The following is a 14,233-nucleotide window of genomic DNA, read 5'->3' on the forward strand; positions in this document are numbered from 1 at the left end:
TTCGCATAGACGACTGCAGGCCTCTACACTTCGCATAGACGACTGCAGGCCTCTACACTTCGCATAGACGACTGCAGGCCTCTACACTTCGCATAGACGACTGCAGGCCTCTACACTTCGCATAGACGACTGCAGGCCTCTACACTTCGCATAGACGACTGCAGGCCTCTACACTTCGCATAGACGACTGCAGGCCTCTACACTTCGCATAGACGACTGCAGGCCTCTACACTTCGCATAGACGACTGCAGGCCTCTACACTTCGCATAGACGACTGCAGGCCTCTACACTTCGCATAGACGACTGCAGGCCTCTATACGCCCCTCTCTGTCCAGCCAATCGCTCAGTACGGCAATCATATGATGGACAATGACTCTGTCACAGAACACTGAACACAGGTGGAGGGTACACGGTTGTGTGGCGCGAAAAAAAAAAAAAAAAAGTGGTAAAACGCACATCGCCATGATTTCTTCACGCCCCCCCCCCTCCTGCCCCCCCCAAACACGAGTAGCAGTAGCGCGTTCTGTCATACTAAAATGCACTTGGCTCACCACAAAAAAAGTGGGTGGGGGGTGGCTTTGGCGTTCTTGTCATGTGGAGGGACGCCCACTTTAGTGAACGGGGTGCCTGATGTTGTCCCACCACAAACACGCAAAAAAGTGACACGCCGCGTGGCCCGTATCGTGCCGGGGGTAAATGTACCCTTAAATCACATGTGGGCAGGGTTTATTTTTGACAGCGCGTCATCATGTTTGGCGGTTTTTGTTTTATTGGGACATGGGGGCTCAGGAGACGTGTTATTATGAAGGGGGGGGGGGGGGGGACATAATATAAGGAAGGGATGGTGGTCCAGTCATGGAGGACACGGCGTGTACATATCACTATGGCTGGCTGCTAACCCAGAGCAACCAATTAGCTTCCATTTTGTGTAGAAGCGTAGAAACCCAAAGCAACAAATGAGCATCCCTCTTTTTCAAACGGGTAACCAAGATCAACCAATCAGCATCTACTTTGTCCAGACTGGTAATCCAGGGTGGTCAATTGGCACCCATCGTGTACAGACTAGCAACCAATCAGCTTCCCTCTTGTACAGGCTGGTAAACCAGGCCAACCAATCACCATCGATCCTGTCCAGTGTAGTAACCTATAGCAACCAATCGGCATCCCTCTTGTCCAGACAGGTAACTGAGATAAACCAATCGGCGCCTATCTTGTTTTGGTATTTGGTAACCTATAGCAACAAATCAAGAACCCGTCTCGCTCCGTTAGAGCGGTAACCCAGAGCAACCAATCAGCATCCATCGCTTCCGATCCTCAGAAGAGTGAACTCTGATTGGTTGCTACAAGATACCGAGCTCCTCACAGCCCACACCGTCCCGCCCCTCCTCCCGCTCTCACCACCAGATCCTCCACGGCCACCAGATCATTGAGCACGGCCTCCATCCCAGCAGGAAGCGGAGTATATCAGGCGCACTCTTCCCTCGTATCTCCGGTGTTTTCTCTTTTTGCACCCTCGAACGTCACTAATCCGAAGCGGCCATCTTAGGTGTGGGAAACGCAAATACGACTATCTACGGTCGTCATGTCTACTGTGGGCAGGGGCAATAATGCTTTGGTCTGTTGGCGGCCATTTTGGTTCCTGGTGCACGTACGCCAGAAGAAGGATCCGCCACGGGACGCTCGAGGATCACGTGGCAGGGGACGTCACTGTCACGAGGCCGCTATATACGGACACACGCTATATACGGTCATAGAGAGAGCCCAGGAGTGATAGGAGACCGGCGGAGCCGGGCAGTGCCGTGTTACTGGAGTCTGGGGGACAACCTACAGGGGAGACGGACCTCATTACCAGAGACAGAGAACAGGAGATTTTAGAGACTCTCAATATATCACAAGGTCTGTGTTATCAGAGACCGTCACCGGATTATATGATTATTACAGATCCGTCCCATGCTACAGATTATTGGAGATGGACGAGAAGTTACCAGAGACCGATAGAGATCAATACAGTACAAGAGACCGATAGAGATCAATACAGTACAAGAGACTGATAGATCATCAATACAGCACAAGAGACTGATAGATCATCAATACAGCACAAGAGACTGATAGATCATCAATACAGCACAAGAGACTGATAGATTATCAATACAGCACAAGAGACCTATAGAGATCATCAAAACAGTACAAGAGACTGATAGATTATCAATACAGTACAAGAGACCGATAGATTATCAATACAGTACAAGAGACCGATAGATTATCAATACAGCACAAGAGACCAATAGAGATCAATACAGCACAAGAGACCGATAGATTATCAATACAGCACAAGAGACTGATAGAGATCAATACAGTACAAGAGACCGATAGAAATCATCAATACAGTACAAGAGACCAATCGAGATTATCAATACAGTACAAGAGACCGATAGAGATCATCAGTACAAGAGACCGATAGATTATCAATACAGTACAAGAGACCGATAGAGATTATCAATACAGCACAAGAGACCGATAGAGATCAATACAGCACAAGAGACGATAGATTATCAATACAGCACAAGAGACCGATCGAGATCATCGATACAGTACAAGAGACCGATAGAGATCAATACACTACAAGAGACCGATAGATTATCAATACAGCACAAGAGACCGATAGAGATTACCAATGCAGTACAAGAGACTGATAGAGATCATCAATACAGTACAAGGGACCGATAGAGATCAATACAGTACAAGAGACCGATAGATTATTAATACAGCACAAGAGACCGATAGAGATTACCAATGCAGTACAAGAGACCAATAGAGATTATCAATACAGTACAAGAGACTGATAGAGATCATCAATACAGTACAAGAGACTGATAGAGATCAATACACTACAAGAGACCGATAGAGATCATCAATACAGTACAAGAGACCGATAGAAATCATCACTACACTACAAGAGACTGATAGAGATCAATACACTACAAGAGACCGATAGATTGCCAATACATCACAAGGGACCGATAGAGATTACCAATGCAGTACAAGAGACCGATAGAGATCAATACACTACAAGAGAACGATAGAGTTTACCAATGCAGTACAAGAGACCGATAGAGATCAATACACTACAAGAGAACGATAGAGATTACCAATGCAGTACAAGAGACCAATAGAGATCATCAATACAGTACAAGAGACTGATAGAGATTGGCTGGCTGGCGTTACCATGTGACTCCTGTTACCAATCACAGCAGGTCGCATGACAGTTGTACGCAATGGATGGCTTCCTTTCATGCCATCAATTTTGTTGCTAGCTGTGATTGGTTAGTGTGATCACATGGTACAGACAGGCCCGATCAAAGCCCAGCTGTACCATGTGATTAGCTCTGGCCTTGATCCCTGCTACACCAGTCACGTGTTGTCAATGTACTGCACTATGTAATTTAAAAAAAAAAAAAATCTTAATTTTCCAAAAAATTACAACTTCAAAAAGCGCTCGCCGTGCCTCATACCAAACACCTTGGACTATAAACCCCAATAGTGTTCAGAGTGCTGTGTGTTCTGTGTCTGCCCATTGTGCCTAGCTGCTGTAAGGGTCAGTTCACACTCTATGCACTCCAATGTGGTTTTCTTCTGCATCAAAAACACATGCAGACTTTTCCTGAAATCAGCCCCAATTCCTGCACCTTCACACCTCAGACCACTGTAATCCCCCTTCTCATCTGCCCCACCACTGTAATCCCCCTTCTCATCTGCCCTACTACTGTAATCCCCCTTTTCATCTGCCCCAACATTGTAACCCCCTTCTCATCTGCCCCACCACTGTAACCCCCTTCTTATCTGCCCCACCACTGTAACCCCCCTTCTCATCTGCCCCACCACTGTAATCCCCCTTCTCATCTGCCCCACCACTGTAATCCCCCTTCTCATCTGCCCCACCACTGTAATCCCCCTTCTCATCTGCCCCACCACTGTAATCCCCCTTCTCATCTGCCCCACCACTGTTCTACCCTGCACATCTGCCCCACCACTGTACGACCCTGCACATCTGCCCCACCACTGTATCCCCCCTGCTCTTCTGTCCCACCAGTGTTCCCCTTTTCTCATTTGCCCCACCACTGTACCTCACTGTACATCTGCCCCACGCTCATACCCCCATGCTCTTCTGTGTCACCGCTTACCCATCTTCTCATCTGTCCTAACACTAAACTTATCTGCTCATCTGCCCCACCACTGTAACCCCCTTTCTCACCTGCCCCACCAATGTACCTCCCACACATCTGTTACCCCTGCTCTTCTGCCCCAACACTGTAACCCCCTGCTCATCTCTCCCACCAATATATCTCCTTTCTCATCTGTCCCCGCCACTATTCCTCCCCCGTACATCTGCCCCACATCTGTACCCCCTGCTCTTCTGCCCAACCACTGTAACCCCCTGCTCATCTGTCCCACCAATGCACCTTTCACATCTGCCCCACCGCTGTACCCCCTGCTCTTATGCCCCAACACTGAACCCCCCTCATCTTGCCCAACACTGAACCCCCCCTGCTCATCTGCCCCATCACTGTACCCCCCTGCTTTCCTGTCCCACCACTGAACCCCCTTGTCATTCCTCCCACCACTGTACCTCCTGCACATCTGCCCCACCACTGTACCCCCTCCCCTTTCTCTTCTGTTCCACCACTGTAACCCCCCCTGCTCATCTACCCCATCAATGTACCCCTTTTATCATCTGCCCCACTACTGCCCCGCTATTGCAAGGCAACTTCGGGGAACTTCTGGGTAATCTTCCTCTAATGTCGGATCCAAATCACATCAATTAATATAAGGATCCGACTTGGGGGCAACTTCCATTGAAATCAATGGGTACAAGTTGGCTAGAAGTCGCCTTGAAGTAGTACGGGAACCTTTTCTGAAGTCGGAACAACTTCATTAGTGTACAGTAAAGTGGTGTTCTGCCCAAAAAAAAAAAAATGCATGAATGTGCCTAAAAAAATAATAATAAAAAAAAAGTTTGGAAATGTTTTTATTTACTCACCTCTAAATGCCTGCTGCTAGGGGGTCCCTTGTAGTCTTACTCCTTCAGTGCCTGGGCTCATGACATCACTTTCCCTCGGCACAGGAAGGGCTCAGCTCTGCCCCCTCCCTCTTGTGAATCATCTGGGAAACGTGACCGGTCCCAGATGATTGCGCAGCCAATCACGGTGCACGGCGCCGCTCGCGCATGCGCAGTGGGTGCCCGGCTGTGAAGGCACAGCCCAAGTGCCCACAGTTACAATGCCTTGAAGGCAACGTTGAAGCAACTTCGAGGCCACTTCTAAGCAACTTCGAGGCCACTTCTAGGCAACTTCGAGGCCACTTCTAGGCAACTTCGAGGCCACTTCTAGGCAACTTTGAGGCCACTTCGAGGGAACTTTGAGGCCACTTCGAGGGAACTTTGAGGCCACTTCTAGGCAACTTTGAGGCAACTTTGAGGCTACTTCTAGGCATTTTCGAGGCCACTTCTAGGCAACTTGGAGGCAACTTTGAGGCCACTTCTAGGCAACTTTGAGGCCACTTCTAGGCATTTTCGAGGCAACTTCGAGGCCACTTCTAGGCAACTTCGAGGCAACTTGGAGGCAACTTCTAGGCAACTTCGAGGCAACTTTAAAGCCACTGTAAGGGCCGGTTCACACAGCGAGGCGTGGCGAGGCGTCTCCGACTTACCTCGCCGCGACCTGCGGGGAGCTCAGCGGCGACTTGCAGAGGACTTCTGTATAGAAGTCAATGCAAGTCGCCCCCGAAGTCGCCCCGAAGTAGTACAGGAACCTTTTTTCTGAGTCGGAGCGACTCGAGTCGCTCCTCTCAGAACGGTTCCATTGTACAGAACGGGGGCGACTTGCGGGAGCGAGGCGAGGCGAGCCGTGTCGCCTCGCCTCGCCTCGCTGTGTGAACCGGCCCTTAGGCAACTTCAAGGCCATTTCTGCTCAACTTCAAGGCAACATTGAGGCAACTTTGAGGCAACTTCGAGGCAACTGCGAGGCAACATGTCACTAGGCATAACGGGAAAATGTCTTGTTTACATAGGCATCTCCGTGACGTAATCACGGGACATCGGCTGGCATCGAGTCCACGAGACCTGCGGACACAGTCATGCTGTACGTGGCGGGCGCGCGCCCACTAGCCCCGCAAATTAAAGGGGATGTACAAGTACGCCAATTTGCCCACCGCTGCCAATGTGCCGGCGTATATATCGGCGTGGAGCGGTCGGCAAGTGGTTAATAGAAGTGGATGGTGGCAACTGCAAAGTACAGATGCCTGGCAAACTTTGCAGATAGAGCTATTTTTGCTGCCACGTAAAAGCACACAAACACAGCGGTGTGTACACCTCCATCCGCTCCCTGTTGTAAGCCGCCTATTTTCAATGTCTGTGTGAATGAGGCCCTCAAACGTAAAGCCCTGTTATTCCAGGGACGTGTTGGGTGTTGTGATGAAAGACCATCTGCGGGCAATCAGACAGTTTATCATCACAGCCCACAGGCACTTCTTCCTGCTGCAGAGCGACATTACACAATCAGATTTTGAAATATGAGAATGATTGGTATGGGGAGTAATTAGAGGAGAGGAAAACGCGGACTGACTTCCAGATCTGTGACTCCGCACACAGCCCGGGGGGGTGAGACACAGGAGCTGACAATCTACACCCAGCCGCTAATTACAGGTACTCACTGCACTCTCTGATTCATTTATCTATCTTTATCCTCTGTAGATCAGCCGCTGATTATCTATCATCTTCCAGCAAACTTGCTGGTAGAGTAATAGACAGACAGACAGTGCTGAGCTCTTCCTGTAAATACTTCTCGCCTGGCTGACCTTTGGATACTTACTGAGTAGGGTTGCCACCTCATCCCTTTAAACCCGAACACATATGAATTACACGGCTTCTGAGGCTAGTTTAATGCAGGTAAGTCACCAGGTGAGTTTAATTACCACCTTAACCACTTGAGGTCCGCGCTATAGCCGAATGGCGGCTACAGCGCAGACCTGAATTTCCGCGAGGCCGTCAAACGACGTCCTCCCCTTTGCATGCCCCCTGCAGGGCGCGTGCTGTGATTGCCGACTCACCGAGACCTGGGTGATCACCGATGCAAGTAAGGGGCTGGCCCCGGCCCCTTACCACGTGATCAGCTGTCAGCCAATGACAGCTGATCACGTGTGTAAACAAACACTTGGTAATAGGCTTTTTTTCTCCTTGCGCTGACAGCGTGAGGAGGAAAAAAAGCCGATCACCGGCTTATGCTCAAGGGACATCGGTCCCAAAGAGGAAGGAGGCACAGCTGCTTCCTCCTCTGTGCCACCTGCCATTGCCCACAGTGCCCACCACTGCCACCTATCAATGCCCAGGAGTGCCACCTATCAATGCCCACAAGGGCCACCTATCAATGCCCGCCAGTGGTGCCAATCAGTGTCACCTAGCAGTGCTGCTTTTCAGTTTAACCTATCAGTGCCCAAAACTGCCACCCATCAGTGCCACCTATCAGTGCCAGCTATTAGTGCCACTTCTCAGTGCCCACCACTGCCACCTATCAATGCCCATGCATGCCATCTAACAATGCCCACAAGGGCCACCTATCAATGCCCACCAGTGGTGCCAATCAGTGACACCTAGCAGTGCTGCCTTTCAGTTTAACCCATCAGTGCCCATCACTGCCATTCATCAGTGCCCATCACTGTCAGCTATCAGTGCCACCTATCAGTGCCAGCTATTAGTGCCACTTCTCAGTTCCCACCAATGCCACCTATCAATGCCCTTAAGTGCCACCTCTCAGTGCCCACCAGTGCCGCCTATTGGTGCCCACCAGTGCCGCCTATTGGTGCCCATCAGTGCAGTCCATTGATGCCCATCTGTGCCCACCAGTGCAGCTTTATCAGCATACATCAATAAAGGAGAAAAATGTAATGTTTGCAAAATTTTAGAACAAAATATATATATATATATATATTTTTAAATCGGTCTTTTAAATTTCTTTTAACAAAAAATGAAACCGCAGAGGTGATCAAATACCACCAAAAGGAAGCTCTATTTGTGGGGGAAAAAATTATAACAGTGTAATTTGGGTACAGTGTTGTATGACCGCGCAATTGTCATTCAAAGTGCGTCAGCGCTGAAAGCTGAAAATTGGTTTGGGCAGGAGGGGGGGTTTAAGTGCCCCAGAACCTGTGTAATTAATATTTGTTCGGTTTTAAAGGGATGAGGTGGCAGCCCTATTACTGGGCCAGGAACCCCAAGTCATGGACCTGTAGGGCATCCAGGTCTCTAGCATTTTTACAACAAGCTCAGCTACTGCAGCCAAATCAAAGTCCTGCGGGACAGGCGGGTCACCAGCTTTTGCGGAATGAGCTCAGCATTGAAGAGGGGGCAGATTTTGAACCCTTCAACCCACCAGCATCTGCCCATAGCTGGAGCTTCAGTTTAAGGCATAGTGCCCTCGGGGTGATATTTACAGAGCATCATATGACACTTAGTACACATAGAAGAAGTGAGAAGATGCATTTCCCCTGGGAGCATGTTGTCACAGCTCTCAACTGTCCCTGATTGCCAGGGACTGTCCCAGATCTGGAACAAAGTCCCTCTGTCCCACTTTCCTCCTCATTTATCCCTCATTTTGGTCTGATCTGTAAAGTTGTATATAAAATGTACGGGCTTTTTCTTCAAATGGTGCGTTGTGCCGCGTACACATGATCGGAAATTCGCCCAGCAAAAGACCGATGAGAGCTTTATGTCGGAAAATGCGACCGTGTGTATGCTCCATCGGACTTTTGCTGGCCAGCAAAAGATTGAGAACAGGTTCTCAATTTTTCGGTCGGTAAAAGTTCCTATCCAAAAATACGATCCTGTGTATGCAATTCCGACACGCAAAAACTCTTGCATGCTCAGATTCAACTACGAGGCGGAAGCTACTGGCTACTGGCTATTGAACTTCCTTTTTTTAGTCCCGTCGTACGTGTTGTACATCACCGTGTTCTTGACGGTCGGAATTTGGTGTGACCGTGTGTAGGCAAGACAGCTTAAGCGAAATCCCATCGGAAATTCCGTTGGGAAAACCATCAGAGCTTTTTCCGACCAAAATTCCAACTGTGTGTACGCGGCATTATGCCCTGTACACACAATCGGATATTGTGACAACAAAAGCCATCAAATTTTTTCCGAGGGATGTTGGCTCAAACTTGTCTTGCATGCAGGCGGTCGCACAAAGTTGTCCGAAATTTCCGACCGCCAAGAACGCGGTGACGTACAACACGTACAACGGGACTATAAAGAGGAAGTTCAGCAGCCAGTAGCCAATAGCTTCCGTCTCGTAATTTATTCTGAGCATGCATGGCACTTTGTGCGTTGGAATTGTCTACACACGATCGGAATTTACGCGATTGGATTTTGTTGTCGGAAAATTTTAGATCCAGATTTCAAACTTTGTGTGTCGGAAATTCCGATGGAAAAAGCCAGATGGAGTCCACACATGGTCGGAATTTCCGACAACCTGCTCCGATTGCACATTTTCCGTCGGAAAGTCCAACCGTGTGTACACAGCATTAGAGTGCTAAACCCTTCATAAAATTTCTAAATCACTGCATTTTTTCATTTTAAAAGCCAATATAAAGGAACAGTAGTGGTAAATATAAGCACTCGTGGGTTTAACTAATCCTTCTTTTTTTTTTTTGTATAATTCTCCTTTAACCACTTCAGCCCTGGACCATTTGGCTGGCCAAAGACCAGACTACTTTTTGCGATTCGGCACTGCGTTGCTTTAACTAACAATTGCGCGGTCGTGCGACGTGGCTCCCAAACAAAATCAACGTTCTTTTTTCCCCACAAATAGAGATTTCTTTTGGTGGTATTTGATCACCTCTGCGGTTTTTATTTTTTGCGCTATAAACAAAAATAGAGCAAATTTTTTTAAAAAAAGCTATATTTTTTACTTTTTGCTATAATAAATATCCCCAAAAAAGAGATAAAAAAAACATTTTTTTCCTCAGTTTAGGCCGATACGTATTCTTTTACATATTTTTGGTACAAAAAAAAATCGCAATAAGTGTTTATTGAAGGGTTTGCGCAAAATTTATAGCGTCTACAAAATAGTGGATAAATTTATGGCATCTTTATTAATAATTTTTTTTTTTACTAGTAATGGTGGTGATCAGCAAATTTTATCATGACTGCGACATTATGGTGGACACATTGGACACTTTTGCCACTATTTTGGGACCATTTTCATTTATACAGCGATCGGTGCGATGCACTGATTACTGTGTAAATGTGACTGGCAGTAAAGGGGTTAACCAATAGGGGGCGCTGCAGGGGTTAAGTGTGTCCGAAGGAGTGATTCTAACTGTGGGGCGGAGGGGCTGTGTGTGATCACCGCTCCCGATCACAGGGAGCTATGAGGAGTGTCCTGTCACTAGGAAGAACGGGGAGATGCTTGTTTACATCAGCATTTCCCTGTTCTTCCTCTCCGGGAGAGATGATCGCGGGTATCCCTCCGGGACATTGAGTCTGCAAGACCCGCGATCACACTCACGGAGCTCGCGGCAGGCACGCCCACAATGCTGCATCTTAAAGGGCAATATACAGGTACATTAATATGCCTGTACAGTATGTGCTCTTCTGCCGACATATATTTGCGATAGAGTCCACACGGAAAAGGTCCGATCGGATTATATTGTTGGAAAATCCGATCGGACCGTTTCCGTCGGAATTTCCGAACGTGTGTAGAAGGGCTAAGACTAGAGCTAATTGTTAATCACTGTGGGTTTATTTGCAGTCTTTTTTGGTAACTCTCCTCATTACTACTATTATTTTTTGTGTATATTGAACAGTACTTTTCTCTTTTTTGTGTTTATATTTAAAACTTCTTATTTTCTATGGCTGATCTACTGGATGAAAGAATTGACTTTGAGATTCAAACTGCATTTTCTAGTGAACAAAGGTCACAGGAATCTGTAGATAATTCCCTCAAAAAAACTATTTAAAATTCATAAAAAACTATCAATTAAGTACCGTAACAGGAAATGGGATATCTCGTCCCTAAAATCCCACATTGAATCCCACATTGATCATCCCAAGAGGACTCAGGGAAAAAGTGATCCCAGCAGGACATCTACACACACCGAGATTTCTCGATATCTGGAAAAAAAGTTGCCAGGATCGTGGAATTGAGGTTATGCGATTAATTGTTGATGAGGAATTACTACAGCTAGCAGAGACCAAAACAGAAATAGATAACAGTGTGGGACTTTTGGAACCCCACAAACAGAATCCTGACTTTGAGAGATTCAAGGAATCCCTTAAAAAAAAGAAGTAGAGCGAACCCAAAAATATCTTAGAACCAACAAACAGGAAAAATTTCAACAGAATTTATTGGATTTGGAAAGGGATGAAGTATTTGATTTAACCATACAGAGAGCGAGGAGTCTATCCCGTAGAAGAAGAAGTCAGAAGCCCCTTCCCAATACCCACAACAATTCAAATTGCTCCTCTTCCGACAGTGAAGGAGATCCCAGTGTGAAAACGGTGACCTTTTTTTAGAGAAAACTCAGGGGTGGGGGGGGAGACAACCCAGGTCCCTCCAAAGGCCACCCTCAGGCCACTCAGAGAGGCAAATAACAAAAAAATCTGACACGTGTGGCAGACAGGGAGAGGGAAAAAGATCAAGGGCGAAAAACAAGGGAACTCAGAGCCAGTACACGAAGGCGCTAGGCGAAACAATGGTTTCTCATTCGGTCCTGGACCTTGACGACACACAGGGTCTAGATCTGAAGGTGGGTAACCGCACAGAATTTCGCCTTAATCGTCATCACATTTCCCTACTTAAGAGGGGACTATCCTTCTCTCCCAACTCTGCTATGAACGAGTTTGAGGACGTCAGCCTCTTCTTATGTAAAGTCATCTTTAGATACTGGCACTCTAATCGCCAGAACACTCAAACTGTCACTTATCACAATAAGGAGGAGGAGTAAGCACTTCGCACTTTGGTGTCCCTACTTGAGGAAAATCTAGACCCCGAATCTAATATAGAATCAACATTGTCTACATACACCCATGCAAGACCCATCAAATCTGTAACCATGCCCCCTTTGTCCAAACGCAAATGGATTAGTCTTTTTCTGAATCAGATAAAACAAGATCTATCTAAAGTGAATTGGACCTGGGAAGGTCTCCATAATCTTTCTAAAAAGGAGAGATCTGCTTTAAAAGAACTGCAGGAAGCACCTAACCTAATAAATAAAGGTAGTGACAAGGGTGGAAACAGAATCCTTCTAACAGAAAACCAGTAGGAACAGGAAGTTATGTAACAGATTTCCGATGTGTCTACCTATCGTAAGCTGTCATAACCCCTTTCCAAGAACTGTGGAAATTCTTAATCAGAAACTTTTTTGCTTCCGAAGCAGACCTTATAACTAAAAAGGAACAGAATTATCTGTTCGAGAATTTAACACACCTACATTCTACACCATTCCTAAGCTCCATAAATCCATGATCCAACCCCCAGGTAGATCTATAGTGTCTGCCATCAAGGACCCCCTGGAGAGATTAGGCAAATATATGGATGCCCTAATTGCTGGACTTGTACGTGATCTATCTTCATTTGTCAGAGATACAAGAGATGTTCTTAGCAAACTAGATGGAACCCCCTTCCCACATGGGGCTATCCTCATTGGGATTGACGTGGAATTACTATACGCGCCAATCCCACATGAGCGGGCACTTCTTGGAGTTAAATTTTACCTGAAAAAAAAACTTTCTCTTTTGGGGGCCCAAAATGAATTCATTTTGGAAATACTAGAATTCATGTTGACACACAACTTTTTTCAATTTCTTGGTACCTTCTATCAACAGATGAGGGGTACCTCCATGGGTTCCCCCTGGGAGCCTTCTTACTCTTGCCTCCACCTTGGACTGTGGGGGGAGGAGATTGTATACGGGTCGCCTCAGAAGAAGCAACGTAACATGATGGCGGTTAATTGTGGTATTATGAACGTGTGGTTGTTGTTGCAATCCATGTTATGATAATGTTATCATTCTACATAACTATGTGGTGGAGGTATCTATTTTATTTTTTTATAAAATCTTTTCTAGACGGTGGAATTAGTTATAAAAAAAGTAATTTTTTTCTAAAAAAATATTTTGTTCCTCCCTGAAGAATCCTGTCCGGGTTGTTTGCCCTCTTTCTCTCTCCATGTGTTTTTTTTTTTCTAAAATGTCAAAATTGGCAAATGCATGAAGTCAAAATGCATAAAAAACAAAAAAGCAAAACAGAAAAATATAGAAAAAAAAGTCCCCAAAAATACAAAACTGTGATAAAGATTGTCCCAAAAGAAGTGAATCTTGCAACATCATAAAATCTCCAAGTGTTCCACCACCTCAGTGTGCAGTAGGAACTCTTACCAGAGTTTATGGACTCTTAGATATCAGTAAGAGTCAAAACAAGCATACGCATAACAATGGTTCCTGTTGAGGGGTAAGGCATCCTCCGGATCAGCCATCCAATCCTCTAGCACCTCTGCAAATGGATTCAACCGATGCAAATGTGAGATGAAAGCCGAAAGTGCCACATAGTGTACAACTGTACAAGGATTCTGTATTAAAATATGTGAACTACTTACAAAGCCGCCCACAAGTGCCTGTAAAAACACTCCTTCCCGAGAGCTGGATAAAACACTTCCTGGTTTTCGAATTATGAGTCGGATAAAACACTTCCTAATTTTGAACTAGGAGCGGATAAAAAACTTCCTGGTTTTGAATTACAAGTCAGATAAAACACTTCCTAGTTTCAAACTATGAGTCGGATAAAAACACTCCTTGGTTTCAAACTATGAGCCAAATAAAACACTTCCTGGTTTTGAACTACAGGCCAGATAAAAAATTCCTGGTTTCAAACTACGAGCCAAATAAAACGCTTCCTGGTTTTGAGTTATGAGCCAAATAAAATACTTCCTGGTTTCAAACTACAAGACGGATAAAACACTTCCTGGTTTCGAACTATGAGTCGGATAAAAACACTCCTTGGTTTTGAACTACGAGACAAATAAAACACTTCCTGTTTGCGAACTACGAGCCAGATAAAACACTTCCTGGTTTCAAACTACGAGACGAAAGAACACTTCCTGGTTTCGAACTATGAGTCGGATAAAACACTTCCTAATTTCGAACTAGGAGCAGATAAAAAAAAAGTCCTGGTTTTGAACTACAAGTCAG

The 14,233-nt window shown here is 46.1% G+C and overlaps 2 protein-coding genes across 2 annotated transcripts in view; one reads left to right on the forward strand and one right to left on the reverse strand.

Annotated features, from left to right (window-relative positions):
- Positions 1–1,556, reverse strand: part of FIS1 (fission, mitochondrial 1) — a 34,005-nt gene extending 32,449 nt beyond the window's left edge. Inside the window, exon 1 of the mRNA XM_077470752.1 lies at positions 1,399–1,556. Coding sequence (XP_077326878.1) covers positions 1,399–1,443 — 45 coding nt within the window. The 5' untranslated portion in view covers positions 1,444–1,556. The remainder of the gene's footprint in view (positions 1–1,398) is intronic.
- A 5,283-nt stretch (positions 1,557–6,839) lies between these two features.
- LOC143962359 (uncharacterized) overlaps positions 6,840–14,233 on the forward strand; it is a 71,093-nt gene continuing 63,699 nt past the window's right edge. Inside the window, exon 1 of the mRNA XM_077471653.1 lies at positions 6,840–6,943. The gene's annotated coding sequence lies outside the window, so the exon portion shown is untranslated. The remainder of the gene's footprint in view (positions 6,944–14,233) is intronic.

This window comes from Lithobates pipiens, unplaced genomic scaffold, assembly GCF_037356315.1.
Source record: "Lithobates pipiens isolate NorthernLeopardFrog02 unplaced genomic scaffold, aLitPip1_a1.2 Scaffold_8, whole genome shotgun sequence".
Lineage (NCBI taxonomy): Eukaryota > Metazoa > Chordata > Amphibia > Anura > Ranidae > Lithobates > Lithobates pipiens.